At 50.6% G+C, this 14,389-nt stretch overlaps 1 protein-coding gene across 3 annotated transcripts in view; it reads right to left on the bottom strand.

Moving 5' to 3' along the window:
- The window catches only part of FAM222A (family with sequence similarity 222 member A), a 54,658-nt gene that overhangs the window by 19,488 nt on the left and 20,781 nt on the right, over positions 1-14,389 (bottom strand). For all 3 annotated transcript variants that reach the window (XM_042910210.1, XM_042910211.1, XM_042910213.1), the window contains exon 2: positions 5,953-6,080. In XM_042910210.1, the coding sequence (XP_042766144.1) occupies positions 5,953-6,034 (82 nt within the window). In that variant the 5' untranslated portion in view covers positions 6,035-6,080. The remainder of the gene's footprint in view (positions 1-5,952; positions 6,081-14,389) is intronic.

Genomic DNA, 14,389 nt, shown 5'->3' with positions numbered 1-14,389 from the left:
AGAGAGAATGGGAGAGGGAGATTCCCAAGCAGACTCCCCACCATCAGTGCACAGCCCAATGCGGGGCTCGAAGTCACAAGCTGCGAGATCATGACTTGAGCTGACATCAAGAGTTGGACGCCTAAGGGCACCTGGGTGACTCTGTTGGTTAAGTGTCTGACTTTGGCTCAGGTCATGATCTCACAGTTTGTGAGTTCAAGCCCTGTGTCAGGCTCTGTGCTGACAGCTTGGAGCCTGCTTCAGATTCTGTGTCCCCCCCTCTCTCTCTCTCTGTCCCTCCCCCATTTGTGCGCGTTCTCTCTCTCTCTCTCTCAAAAACAAACATTAAAAAAGAGTTGGACGCTTAACTGACTGAGCCACCCAGGCATGCCCCCCTCCCCTTTTTTTAGTAATCTCTACACCCACTGTGGGGCTTGAACTCACAACCCTGAAATCAAGAGTTGCATGCTCTATCAACTGAGCCAGCCAGGAGCCCCAAAAGATATCATTTAAAACTGATGTCAGGTAATGGAGGCTTAATACAAAGAAAGGAACTCTAAGAAAATGTAGAGACAAAAAGGAAATACATTGATTTCATCAGTTTGCTCATTTTAAGGATAGTAATAGATACTGTTCCAAAGAAATAGAGGATTAGGGTATTATTTAAAGTTACAGCACTAGAACAAAATCAACCTTCTTTATGATTAGTAGGTATGCAAAGCAGCACAGATCACATAGACGTAGACTTTTCAAAGCAATTAAAATAAAGCACAAAATAGACCAGACACCTGTCATATCAATAAACGTAAATGGGCTAAAACTCTCAAAAAAATTTAAAAAGCCATTCAGATTGGATCACAAAGCTTAATTCAACTCTATGGTCTATGAGTCACATCTAAACCAAGTGATTCAGAAAGGTTGAAATGAAAGGATTGGTAAAGTTTCAAAAACCGTGAAGTAAAAAAGCAGAGGTTACCATCTTAGTAGACAAAATTGAACTCGTGCCAAAAAGTATTAAATATGGCAAAGAAGGATGCAATTCACTGTGAAGATTTAAGGTATTGAGATCTCTGTGTTAAATGACATGGCATCACCATACATAAGGCCAAGCATTAGGAGCTACGAGAAGAAACACACTGGAACACATTAGCGGTAGGCATCTAATTCAGTTCTCCATCCATGACGGGTAAGTAAGGACATGGAAGACATAAGCGACATAGTTAATGGGAAGACATAATTGGCATACGCCAAACTCTGAATCCTGGAAACAGCCACATCTTCTTTCTTTTTAATGTTTATTTTGAGAGCGCGAGTGAGCGCAAGGGGAGGGGCAGAGAGAGAATCCCAGGCAGGCTCTGTGCTGTCAGTGTAGAGCCTGACATGGGGCTTGAACTCACAAACTGTAAGATCGTGACCTGAGCCAAAACCAAGAGTCAGATGTTTAACTGACTAAGCCACCCAGGCGCCCCTCACATCTTCTTTTCAAGTCCCATTTAAAAAGAAAAGTCACAAACAAATGACTACAGATGACGTCACAAAGAAAAATTTATTCAAGTCCAAAAAAAGTAGAAATCTCGAGCAACATTCTCTGAATCATAATGTATTATAACCAGAAATAATGAAATACAAAAGCACCTACCACCTGGGTAGATAGGTGGAACCCAGATGAGCCTTAGGTCAAGGAAGAAACCAAAATCACAAGAGGTTTTAAAAACAAAATACCTCCTCTTAGGACCTATCAGATATCACTAAAGCAGTGCTCAGAGAATTTGTAGCCTTACTTTTTCCTTTTTTTCCTTGTTTATCAGTATAAAGAGTTATGCTTCTAACTTAAGAAATTTTTTATAAAACAAGTAGGAATAATTTAATAAAAATAAATGCGTAAGTGAGAAATGCATGAAGTGAGAAAAGGGTAATTACTAATAACTAAATACTAAAGATGGATCTTTGGGGAAGGGAGAGAGGTAAGCTTTTAGCCAGCTAACCTAATCAAGAAAAATGGGGTTTGGGCAGGGGGATGGGGGAGGGATGCACAATATAGACAAGAAATAAGAATGAAATCATCCTTTAAAAGAATTACAGGGGCTCCTGGGTGGCTTAGTGGGTTGAGCGTCCGACTTCAGCTCAGGTCATGATCTCATGGTTCGTGGGTTCGAGCCCCACATGGGACTCTGCACTAGGGGTGTGGAGCCTGCCTGGAATTCTCGCTCTCTCTCTGCCTCTCCCCCTCTCAAAATAAATAAAAATAAATAAAAGAACTGTAAATTAATTTGTTCAGTCTCATACAAGTAAATTGGACAAGTGGGTAAAATGAATACTTTTCTAGACAGACAAAATTTACCAAACTCATTTAAGGAACAGAATGGTCACAACAGATCAGTTATTACAGAAGAATCAAAGAGCTACTCCAAAGAAAGGCCCGGGCCCAGACTGTTTCAGAGAGGATCAAAGAATCTTTAAGGAACAGATAATCCATTTCTTTTTTTTTCTTCTTCAGTGTTTTATTTATTTTTGAAAGAGAGCATGAGTGGGGGAGGGGCCGAGAAAGTGGGGGACAGAGGATCTGAAGGGGGTTCTGCACTGACAGTGGAAAGCCTGACGTGGGGCTCAAACTCACGAACCATAAGATCGTGACCTGAGCCAAAGTCACACGCTCAACTGACTGAGCCACCCAGGTGCCCCAGATAATCCATTTCTACTTAAGCTGTCACAAAGCATCGAGAAAGCCGAAAGCCTCTGTTCTCTCTATGAGGCAAGCAGAACAGTGATAGCGAAACCCAACAAAAGGCATTCCAGAACCTGAAGGCTAATCTCACTAATGAAATTGAAGCAAAACTCCTACATGAAATAACAAAGCCAGTCTGGCAATATATTAAGATATTCACCATGACCAGGTGGGATTTGACCAGGAATGCAAGGGTAGTTCAATGGTAAGGAATCCCTGTCATTATTCCTATTAAAAGACAAAAAAACCCATATGGTCATCTTCATGGACACTGAAAAGGCATTTGCTAAGCTTTAACTTCCATTGTTGATTTTTTAAAATTCTTAATAAAACAGGAACACAGGGGCACTTACTTAACCTGCTAAACATCTGCCCCCTGCACACCAGCATTTTGCATAATCAAAGCTTCTCATTAAAGTCAGGAATGAAGCAAGAGTGTCCATTATCACGAATATTATTTTTCATTGTTCCAGGGATAGCAGCAGACACTATTAAATAAGACAAATCAAAGTATAAAACTTCCGAAGTAGGAAGTAAAATTATCATTTGCACACAATCTAATAGCCTAACTGGAAAATCTAAGAAACCAAATTGAAAAACCGTTACAAACAATAACAGAATTCAGTAAGGGGGCGGGAGTTAATAGCCTTTATATAAATAACTTCCGTTTCAGGAAGAAAAGAGTAGCCCAAAACGGGTAACTATCCAGAAGTCAACTTTTAACGTATGTGCAAAAAGCTAGATGAGGCAGACATCAAAACGTTCCCAGGGACAAAAAAAAAAAAAATATCTGAGCAAACAAAGGTTTTATCATGTTCCTGGAGGGCATCAACATAAAAAAATAATTTCTTCCTAAAACATAAATTTCATGTAATCCTGGGGAAAAAACACCCAACAGGATTTTTTGCTCTCTCCTAGATAAGTTGCTCCTATAAGTTCAGACAGAAAAATAGCCCAGGAAATTCTGTGTGTGGGGGAGGTTGGGGAATGAACAGGAACAGCAACCCCCCCCCCCAAATATGAAAAGGGGGTCATCTACGTGCTACAATAGGGATGAACCTATAGGGATGAGCTTGAAAGCGTGGTGGTGCTCAGGGAAAGAAGCCAGTCACAAAAGGCCACGTGCTGTAGGATTCCCTTCTCATCAAAGTCCAGAATAGGGGACTCTGCAAAGAAGGGGAGCAGGGGATCAGAGAGTGACTGCTAATGGGGTAGGGGTTTCTTCTTGAGGTGACAAAAATGTTCTAAAATTTGCTGTGCTGATGGGTGCAAGATTCTGTAAATATGCTAAAAAAACAGGAGTTGTATGCTTCAGATGGGTGGGTTTTATGGTATGTGAATCATATTTCAAAAACATTAAAATTCTTAATGTATTATAACTATAATAATTACCATAGCATTGCACTGATGAATATGCTTAGATCCATACCTCCCGCTTTATACCATGTATTTAAAAAATTAAACCATAAGAGAACTAGAGGAAACCCTGATCTCAGCATGAGGAAGGATATTCTAAGTATGACACAAAATCCAGGGGCCATAAAAGGAAATACAGATTTCACTTCACAAAGAAAATGTCTTCATGGCAGAATCAAAGACAAATGATAAATCGGGGAAACCATATGCAATTCAAATGACAGACCGAGGTCTAATTCCGTTATATGCAAAGAGCTCCTGTAATTCAATAAGGACAAAACCTACCCAACTGAAAAAGATGGACCAAGGAGATGAATCAGTTCAAAGAGAAAACAGATGGCCCAGACATGAGAAGATATTCATCCTCATTCATGTTACATGTTAATCTAAAACTGCGCTGGGATCCTATTTTTCTCTGATGAGGTGAGCAGAGCCTAGAAGTTTTGAGACTGTGCCGTGATGGGCGAGGGTGTGGGCAGACAGGCTGTCTCACACACAGTCGTCTGAATATGTTAATCAGACCACATAGTTCAAAATTACAAGTACAAATACCTTGGACCCTCGAGAAACCTATCCTGCAGTTTTGCTCACACCTTTGTGACACATACATGTGGTTGCTGATCGCTGCACTGCTTGTAATGGCAACGGGCAGGTCCAGTGTATATAGAGGACTGGCCAAATGAAACACAGTTCGCCCTTGCTCTGGAAAACTAAAGGGCCGAAGAAGGAAGAAGCTCTTTAGATGCTGACCCACAGGGCCCACTGGGAGGATGTGTGGCTATGTCCCAGGTGTGCTGGGTTGTGCAGAGAACGTCTGGAAGGACACACAGGACGACACTGGCTGCCTCTGAGAAGGGGAGTGGGCGGCCGTATGACAGGAGCGAGATGGGGACTTTTGTCTGTATACACGCCCCTCGTTCCTCTTGTATACTGGACCACATGAGTGTACTACCTTGTCTGAAGATAAACACAGAACAAGAAAGAAAAAAGAGCAGCAGCGTAAGCACAGTGATGAGTGGCAACCACTCCTGAGCTGTGGGACGGAGCCAACGGGGAGGGGGTGGGAACTGTGGGGAACAGGAGGCAGAGATCTTCAAAGAGACGAGAGCAGTTCAGTTCCAACCAACAGCTGCAGTTCAGGAACCCAGGCCTATGTTGCCAGATCCTCTGATTTTTTTTTTTTTTCCCCCAAGAGACATTAAAAATCCAGGTTATTATGCAAATCTCCCTGTTTTCAAATGTTTCCAAATACTGCAACTTTTCAAAAACCCTATGGTGGCTACAAATAATCAGAGGGTTTGTCATCCCTATCCTAGATGGCCAAGGAAGACAGACCCTTGGAGATCACCAAGTCCAGCTCCCTAATTTGACACACTGAAAAGCAAGGCCCAGAGAGGGCAAGGACCTGCCCAAGGTCACACAGCAAATCAGGCCCCAAGCTAGGATCCCATTCAGGACTATTTGCTTCCACACTGTCCTACTCTCTGCTAACAGCACAGGAAAATGGTGATTGAGACAGACGTGGTGCATCGTGGGGTCACACACAGGGGGCCGGGGTCAGAGAGGGCTCCCGGAAGGAGGTCGCACCCAGTGGGAGTCAGCCAAAGGGGGTAGGTGCTGTCGTGGGGGAGGCAGCACAGCACAGGCAAAGACCGGGAACAGGGTGAGTTCTGGGCAGGGTCACGGTGGGCGGACATGCCAGTTCGGATGGCATTCCCTCTGCGTCTGCCCCACAGAGGCTTGGGTGGGGGAAGCAGGACGTGTCTAGGAACAGGGCACGCTCTGTGGGTTCAGCGGACAGCAGAAGGGGGCAGGGGAGGGCGTGCACTCACACTTACGCAGCTCCCGGCTCTTGCTCGGGCAGGCCAGGTGCTGGCCCGGTGGGTTCTGGGTCCTCTGGAGACAGGCCAGCATGGCTGAGCTGGGGGCCCGCGGCGGGGCGCACTCTGCGGCAGGGTCCCTGTGAGGAGGGAGACGAGGTGCTTGTCACTCAGGCTGCTCCGTGCGGGCCTCCCACCTCCCCGGGCTGGGGTCACTGCCAGCAGCCTCCCCACTACCCAGCAGAGCGTCAGAGACTTTCAGAGGAGACGCCCCTTCTCCCTTATCTGGCAGAGGAGGACACTGAGGCCCGGAGGCGTGAAGAGGCTCATCCGTGGCCTCACAAGAAGGAAAAGATTCCAGATCTCAGGGCGCCTGGGTGGCTCAGTCGGTTAGATGTCTGACTCTTGATTTTGGCTCAGGTCATGATTTCATGGTTTGTGAGTTCAAGCCCTGAGTTGGCTCTGTGCTGATAGCATGGAGCCTGCTTGGGATTCTCTCTCCCTCTATTTCTGCCCTGCCCACTCTCAAAAATAAACTTAAGAAAAAAAGAATCCAGGTCACGAGTGGTGGATTTCCACTGTGATGGGGCCAGAACAGAACGGTCAGACACGTCCTGGCCCTGCCCGTTGTGCGGGTCACCTCCTCCAGGGGGCCTCCCTGATGCCCCCACGCCTGGACACATCCGCACCCCCTCCCTTCCAGTGGGTTGTGTCCTCTGGCTCTCTCGTCACCACCTCTGTCCCTGCTCTTCAGCCTCGGGCTCATGGAGGGCAAAGGCCCCATGTGGTCATCTTTGGAAGCTACGTGAGGGGTACCCAGGAACTGCCAGTGTGCACGTGGGTGTTCCAGCGTTTTGGAATGTTGATCTGGGGCATTCTCCCGGCACCCCTACAGGAAGACGTCCGGGACGGCACTGCTGGGAGAAAGCGTGATCTCCCGCCCTGATCCCCACTGAGCCTGACTGAGCCCTGAGCCCAGGTCCCAAGGACCCCCTGCCTGAGCTCCCCACCCCAGACAGGAAGGGCAGGGCTGCCCAAGGCAGCTCTACCCTGCCAGGCTGGGCAGGGTCCCCCACAGGTGGCAGCTCAGATCCTCGAGGCTCCAGACAGGTCCACGTTGTGCTCACTTGCCCAGAGTCAGGTGCCCAGTGTTTACAAGGAAACGTGCACTCTTATCTTTGAAAAACCCACTTGCCCAAGAACACAGAGCCTCTGAGGGGCAGGGTGAGCCTGCCCTGGAGGCCATGGAGAAAAGACAGGAGTTTTCCCTGCAAGGGCCCCTCCCTTCCTCTCTCTTCGGTAAGGAGCCAGAGCCACGGGCCCAAGCCACCCCTGATGTCCACCCACCCTGGGCACTGGATCCCCACTACCTCCTGACCCCACCCCACCCACGTCTTGAGCAGCCAAGCTGGGCCAGCTCAATCCTCTTGCCAGTTCTTTAAAAAAAAAAAAAAAAAAGAAGAAGAAAGAGGAGGGGGTGTGTGTTTAAGGGGAAAAAAGGGGAGTTATTTAATACTAAACAGGTGTCTGGAGCCCTTAAATTCTGCTGCTTTCTTCTAATAATGAAGTATTCATGAGGAAAAGCCTTTTTTCACTACTTTCTTAAGATACTAATTTCACAACAAGCTCCTTGTTACGGCGCAATTATTCCAATCTTGAATTTCCCCGAGACGGTTGCAGCCTCCTGTCTGTCCTGGCCTCTCGGTAAATGAAAGACAATCACGTAACCACCTTTCATTATGCTCTATTTTACTTTCAGCAAAGGTACCCTGAAAGAAATGATTTACTCTGAAAGGGACTTTTATTCAGTTTCAAAACCAATTTTCTCCTATTACTGTCTCAAAAAAAAAAAAAAAAAAAAAAGAAAGACAAGAAAAAAAAAAAGTAGGGGTGAATGGGGGAGGGGAGGCGGTTCTCCCCCTCCCCCCACCCCCAATCGCCAGCCTTAACGCAGCGACGATGCACGCGCAGTCAGAGCTGCAGTATCCACTTCCCGGCTTTGATTTCTGGTAATTTTAAAATATGCCATTACAATCAGGCAGAAATTACACAGTTTAAAAAGGGAATGAAGTGGGGCTTATTGCAGGGATGAAAGCCCTTGACTGCAGGAAGGAGGCACTGAGCCTCGGGGACTGGGGACTTGGGCCCTTCAGGATATAGCCGTGCACACACTCTGCCCCGCTCGGACACCTGGGGACACGTGGGCACGATGCCGTCACACGCTCACTACGGACATCTCCCGAGATGGGCACAGTGCTGCCCATCCTTACCAGTAGTGCCGCGCCCCTCCACGCCCCCTGGCGCCCTCTCATGCACAAGCAGGCTGTCCATGGTCACGCACAACGGTGTGGTGCGTGGAAGGTAAGAGCCCAGCAGCCCAGCATGGTGCCCCCTTCTCACTGCTCTGACACAGGGTTTGGGGGACAGAGGGGAGAGCCGGAGAAGGCCTGCCAGCTGCAGGTGAAAGTCCTCTCGGGGAAACCCAAGCCAGAGAGAGGCCACACCCTGCGCAGGGCCACGCAGCAGGCAGTGGCTGTGTAAGCCTCCCCCCCCTCCCCCCCCCCCCCAGCAGGCAGCCTGCAGGCCAGGCCAGGCAACCTGGTGCCCACTGTGTGACCCCAGGGGAGCTACCGCCCCTCTCTTGTAAAAGAGGCTCCCTGACCCTCCCAGGTCATTATCCACCAGGGTCCAGACAATGCCCAACACTCCCCCCCGCCCCCCCGGCCCCCGCGCGCAGGTCCTTCCTCCCTCTTGCCTTTCACTGGGTGCCAGGGGCCCAAGAAGCCCAGCCCCTGTCCAGGCCCCCCCACAACTCCCCTTGGGCCGCACATTACAGCATGCTTTGCAGCTGAAAGGGGCAGGCTGGGGGCTGTAGTTGTTGGGGGTGAGGGGCAGACTGCCTCATTTGGGGCCTCTCTGGACCCCATCAGCTGCCCTCCCGGTGAGGCTCTGGTTTTCAGAATGCTCTGATGGTGGACACCTAGGCGGTTCTGGGAGCCAACAGGTCACCTGCCCCAGCTCGGGGGGGGGGGGGGGGCGACGGAGGATCCTGCCCCCCCTCCCCTGCCACCACCGAGGGAACAGAATCCATGTTAAGGCCTCAGCTCAGTGCAACTGCCTGAATCATTTTATCCCTCACTTCTGGAGAACCGGCAGGCAGGGCCCTGCTGTCTGAGGGACCATCTTCACTTGAAGAGGAAGGGCTTTTCTCTCTGTGCCTCTAATCCCAATTCACTGCTCATTTTCCCAGGAACCCTGTGCCCTACTGCTGGGGCACGTTGTGGGTGGGAGGGGGTAGGAGCCGGCCGAGCACGATGACGAGTGGGTTACCACCAGTTCCCACATCATCCCAACCATCTATAACAGGACAAAGACCCCTCTCCTTGCCCTTCAATGTCTCTCTGGCCCCAGAATAGAGCCCAGCCTTCTTTGCCTGCACCCTCCCCCTCCACCGCCCTAGCTCTTCTAGACCTCCCTCCAGCTGGCTGCCCCACACGCCCAAACCTTTGCCTGTGCTGGCCCCTCTGCCTACAGCACCGCCACCCCAATCCATTTTAACTCAGACTCTGGCTCAGCTGTCCCCTCCTCTGGGCATCCCCCCTCACGGTCCTAGTCACGCCGAGTTGTAAGTGCCAATTTTCACGTCTGTCTCTCTCCACTGGACTGTGAGTTTCTCGGGGGCAAGGACCATGTCTTATTTGTCTCTTTCTCCCGGTGCCTGGCAAAGAGCAATCATTTAATACATAGGTGCTGAATGAAGGGCTGAATCAATGAATCCGTTGTCAGACGAAGTGACCAAGGCCCAGAGAAGTCGAGCATCCTGCACAAGGTCACACAGCAAGCTGGGGACAGGAATGGGGCAGGCGCCTAAAACACTCAGGTTCTTTGCCTTGACCCCACCTTGCCCCCTCTCTGCTTGGCATCATCCCATCTGCAGAAAGCCAGCACCTTGGAGGCCCCACCCAGACTCATGACTCCCCAAGCCAGGGACCGTCCTGGGAATGCTGCTCATTTTGAAACCCTATCTGCAAATCAGGCTGTTTATACGCCCAAGGTCTTTTGTGACTTTAATAAAAAAAGGGGGTGGGGGGAGGGAGGGAGAAAATGTCGCAAGCCTCAATGATTAGAATGCTTTGGCATCATTCCTGACGTGGGGGCTGATAAGACGTCTTATCTCAGAGGCACCCCTAGGAAAAGGTCCCCTCCACCAGATAACGCCCCCAGCTGTCGATATGCCCTTTCATGGCTGAGGATTTAGATAAAGGAAATGTGACAGGGGAGGGGAAAGAAAGGAAGGAACTTTCCAAGTCCGAGGAGGAATTGAGTCTGTGCTGCTTGCCTTGGCAGAACAATGCATAGGAGAAGGATGTCTAAAGGGTCTTTATTTTTATTAAAAGAACAGGGAATTGGGGCCTTTGGGCCTGCCTGCTTTCTGTCATCTCTCCCAGCCTGTCTGGCTGAGGGGGCCTCGGGAAGCCCCAGCCAGTGGGAGGGGGAAGCTCACAAGTAACTATACACACATTAGTACTAATAATAGCGCTTCCCATTTATCGAAGTTTCCCTCTGTGCCACACCCCACGTGCATCCTGTCCGTTATACCTCACCGCAGCTTCCTAGCAGCCTCTGGGGTGGGTGCTGTTTTAGCCCCATTTCACAGATTAGGAAATGGTCACGAAGGGAAGGAATCTGCACAAGGTCATGCAGCTTTTAGGTGTCACTCCCAACCAGAGACTGCACCCTCAGCCCCACACCATGTGGCCCCCACCCCTGGATCAATCTTGGGGGGGGGGGCCTCAGTCCCCAGCTTCTAGGCAGCTGGGCAGGAAGGAGCAGAGGCAAAGGCCTGCTTCTCTCCAGTGCCCAAATCCACTTTGATTCTCTTCCAGGAGGGGCTGGGATCACAGAGAGGGAGGTGAGGAGGGGAAGGAGGAGGAGGGACTCCCAGGAGGCCACTTACTCATCCCATAAACATTCACAGAGGACAGCGTGTGAGGCCTGTGTTGGGCAGAACAATACTGAGCTGAATATATTGCAGACCCTGCCTCTGTGAGAACGTTTTGAGGTGCCTGTCATCTACCCACCCATTCCCTTCCTCCCTCCCTCGTTTGTTCGTTCATTCATTCATTCATTCATTCAGGCAGCAAACACTCCCTGAGCATCTTTTGAGGGCCAGTCCAGTGCCTCGTGGGCTGTACAAAAATCGGTTAAGAATGTCCTGCTAAAGAGAACATCCAGTAAGAACGGACTTCCCACTCCCGAATCTAGCCCATTTAAAGTGAACTTTCCTGGCTTCTCCCTCTACCAGCTGCTCCTATTTCTCTAAGGTGGCAGTTGGACAGAGCTCTCCCTCATGCATCCTGCAGGTCAGCAGATAGTCCCTTGCCAGGCCGGGCTGGCCCTAAAGCAGGGCAGAATATGAGGACATGCTTGGAGAGGCTGTGACCTCATGAAGGCCATGGCCATCCACTTCCAGCCTGTGTCTTTCCCCTGCTCCTGGAGCTGCCTGCTCTGGCCTCCTTGGCTCTACTCAAGGCCAAAGACTAGCTGTGGCTTGGAGGGGAAGGTCATGCCAGGCCCTTCCCAGTGTGCGATGAGAATAGGAGTTCACAGAGGAAAGCTGTGGGTGGCACGTGCCCACACCAGGGTTCTGATCGGCTGAGTGACCTGGAGGAAGTCACCGTCCCTCCCTGACTCTCAGTTTCCCTCACTGAACCTTGATGGGGCGTAGACCAGCGGATCTTGTAGGAGGTGCTTCCAGCTTAGACATGTGGGGATGTTACGATTTAGTTTTCAAACAATCCAGTGCACTAACTGTGTGCAAGGCAACAGGGCTAGGTCTTCTGTTGGCACACGGAGGGGGGTTCTAGATGCAGCCTGTACTTGAGGGATTCAGAATCTTGAGTTGGGATAAGACAGGGAGCTGGAGAAATCCAGCAGTTCACCTGGAGCGCTGGGTGGACCGTTAGGACTCTTAGGACTCTGAGTTTCCTAACAGGGGTTGAAGGAGTTGCCCACTACTCCTCGGGGGCCCCACAAACCTCCAAGGGGGAGGAGGCAGGAGCTGCCCACAGTTCTCACCTTGATCCTTTCCCTGCCCCCGCTGCTTTACAGGAAGCCTTATTCCTCCTCACCCTGTCCTGGCCACAGAGCCTGACCCCCACCTACAGGGAAGAATGTGTAGTGGAGGTGGGTGGGAGGCCCAGGGCTTGGGGAAGGGAATGAGCACTGGACTGGGAGCCTGGGAGAGTTGGAGTCAGATCTTGATTGTGTGGCCTCAAGTCACTTTATCTGTGACCGTCTCCAGCACCACAAGTCAGGCCAGCTCGAAGCCTCAGAAGCTCAGTCCTCCATAAACAGTGAGGGGCAGGAACATCGCCTGCCTCTGGCCAGGACAGAGGGGCGGAGGGACCCTTGCCCAGGAGTGCCATAGGGAATCAGGGTGCACAGCCCCTCCCCCACAACAGGAAGATCCACTGTCTGTCTCTTTCTTCCTCTTCTTGGTCTCTCTCCCTGTCCCTTACTCCATCTGCCTTCCCCTCCTGGCGTCTCTCTTCTTCTGTCCTGCTGTCCCTCTTTCTTGTTCTCTTCCTGACCCCACTCTCCCCTACTCCTCCCCCCCATCCCACTCTGCCTCTCTGCAGGGCAGCCAGAGTAGAAGCCCACCCCCATCCCCCCTCCTGCAGCTCCCTCCCCCATCCCTGTTCGGAGCCTGAGGCCTTCCAGGGGACCCTGTTAATAATTAAATGTTAATCTAAAAAGCAATTTGAGCTGCGGCTAGGCAGATCTGGTTAGAGATTACATTAGCATGGAGGAGGCGAGGGTAATTTTCTTTAACCCCTCTCCTGATCTCTCAAGCCCGGGAATCTTCAAGTCGCACCACCACTGCTGATTAAACTGGCGCAGGGCTTGGCTGTGGATAAGGGGTCTGTGAAAAGTGATTATTTCCCCACTGCCATTTGGGTTGCAGCACCAGAAGGGGATTTTCACTTTCTTTTTTCAAAGGTTGGGGTGGAGGGGCACTGCCCCCTTCAACAGGCCGCCTCATCTACCGCCAGGATTACTGCTGCATCCATCCCCACACCCCCACAGGGCCAGAGGTCTCTCCAAAATGCAAATCTGGCCACAAAGCATCCCTGGCTCCCTCTGTTCCCAGGACAGAGATTCCATCCTGGGAGTTGGCCTGGGAAACAACTCTCCATTCAGTCTAGGTCCAGCCCTGAGCTGGGCACTGGAGCCAGAGAGGCGGGCAGTTTTGGGCTGCCAGGAGACACCAAAAAGTGAACTGACAATCACGAATTCAGAGGGCAGGCAGCCTCAGCGGAGACTTGTGGTGAGCGCAAGCTTCTCACCACCACACGTGCAGGCCTTTGCCCATGGAATCCCTTCTGCCTGCAAGCCCTTCCTGAGTCTCTACCTGCCCCTTGAAATTCTACTTGACTTTCAGCTGGAGCCCAGGTTCCTCAAGGGCTTCTCAGAGACACACAAGGTGCTTGATAAACGTCTGATCAATAATCAAACTAATGGGAGTTCCTTGCGTGGCTCTTTCTGATCCCTTCTCCATGGGTATATGATACTATGACCACTGGCCGTGCATAGTGGGCCCCTAGGAAACCATCTCCTGAAGGAAGGATGGGCAAGAAGCTGGCCCAGGGTGTTGAGGCAAAACAGGGCTCAGAAAATGACCAACTAGGACAGAGGGGGCGGTTTAGGGTGGGTGGCTCTCCCGAGCCCTTCAGCACCACGGCCAGCTCCCAGTGCGAGCGCCCCGGCGGAAAGGGGCAGGGCAGAGCCTGGGAGCACAGTGACGTCAGTCACCATGGGAACTAATCTAGGTGTTATTTGCCCTGGGTGGCACTCCAACCTCTGGAGACATGACAAATTAAGCACCTACTGTGTGTGGGGTCCTGTGTGAGATGCTGAGGCAGTGACAGACCCTGACAGCGGGATGAGGGTGTCAGAAGGGCAACGACAAGGCAGACAAGGGGTAGCCATGATGGGGCCACCCTACCTAGCCTAGGGGTGTCACAATGAAAGGACAGCTCCACTGCCTCCTAAGGAGAGTGACAATATTGTTCCAGGCTTTGGAACCAGATGTCTGAGCTTTATCCCTTAACTCTGATGCCTAGGGCAAATCCCTCTGAGAGTCAGTTTCCTCCTCTGAAAAAGGGGTTAATTTCTTACCAGGGATCATACAAATAAGGTGCCAGGGTCATAGTAGTAACTGTCCAAGTGGTAGCTGTTATTAGTATCATTTATGATTATTATCAACAGATAGGTAGTAAACAGGTGAAGAGGGGAGGAGAAAGGGTCCCTATGAAGACTTGGAAAAAAACGGGAATGTGAAGAACTTGCAGCAGCTCCAGGAAGGAGAAGGAACCCTCTTGATGAGTAACTAAGAGCACCCCATCTGCGTTAAGGCCAGGCAGGGTCACCAGGGGCAGGGACCTCA

This window comes from Panthera leo, chromosome D3 (genome assembly GCF_018350215.1).
Source record: "Panthera leo isolate Ple1 chromosome D3, P.leo_Ple1_pat1.1, whole genome shotgun sequence".
Classification (NCBI taxonomy): Eukaryota; Metazoa; Chordata; class Mammalia; order Carnivora; family Felidae; genus Panthera; species Panthera leo.
The sequence above is the reverse complement of the archived record's forward strand: the minus strand, read 5'-3'. Positions and strand labels throughout refer to the sequence as shown.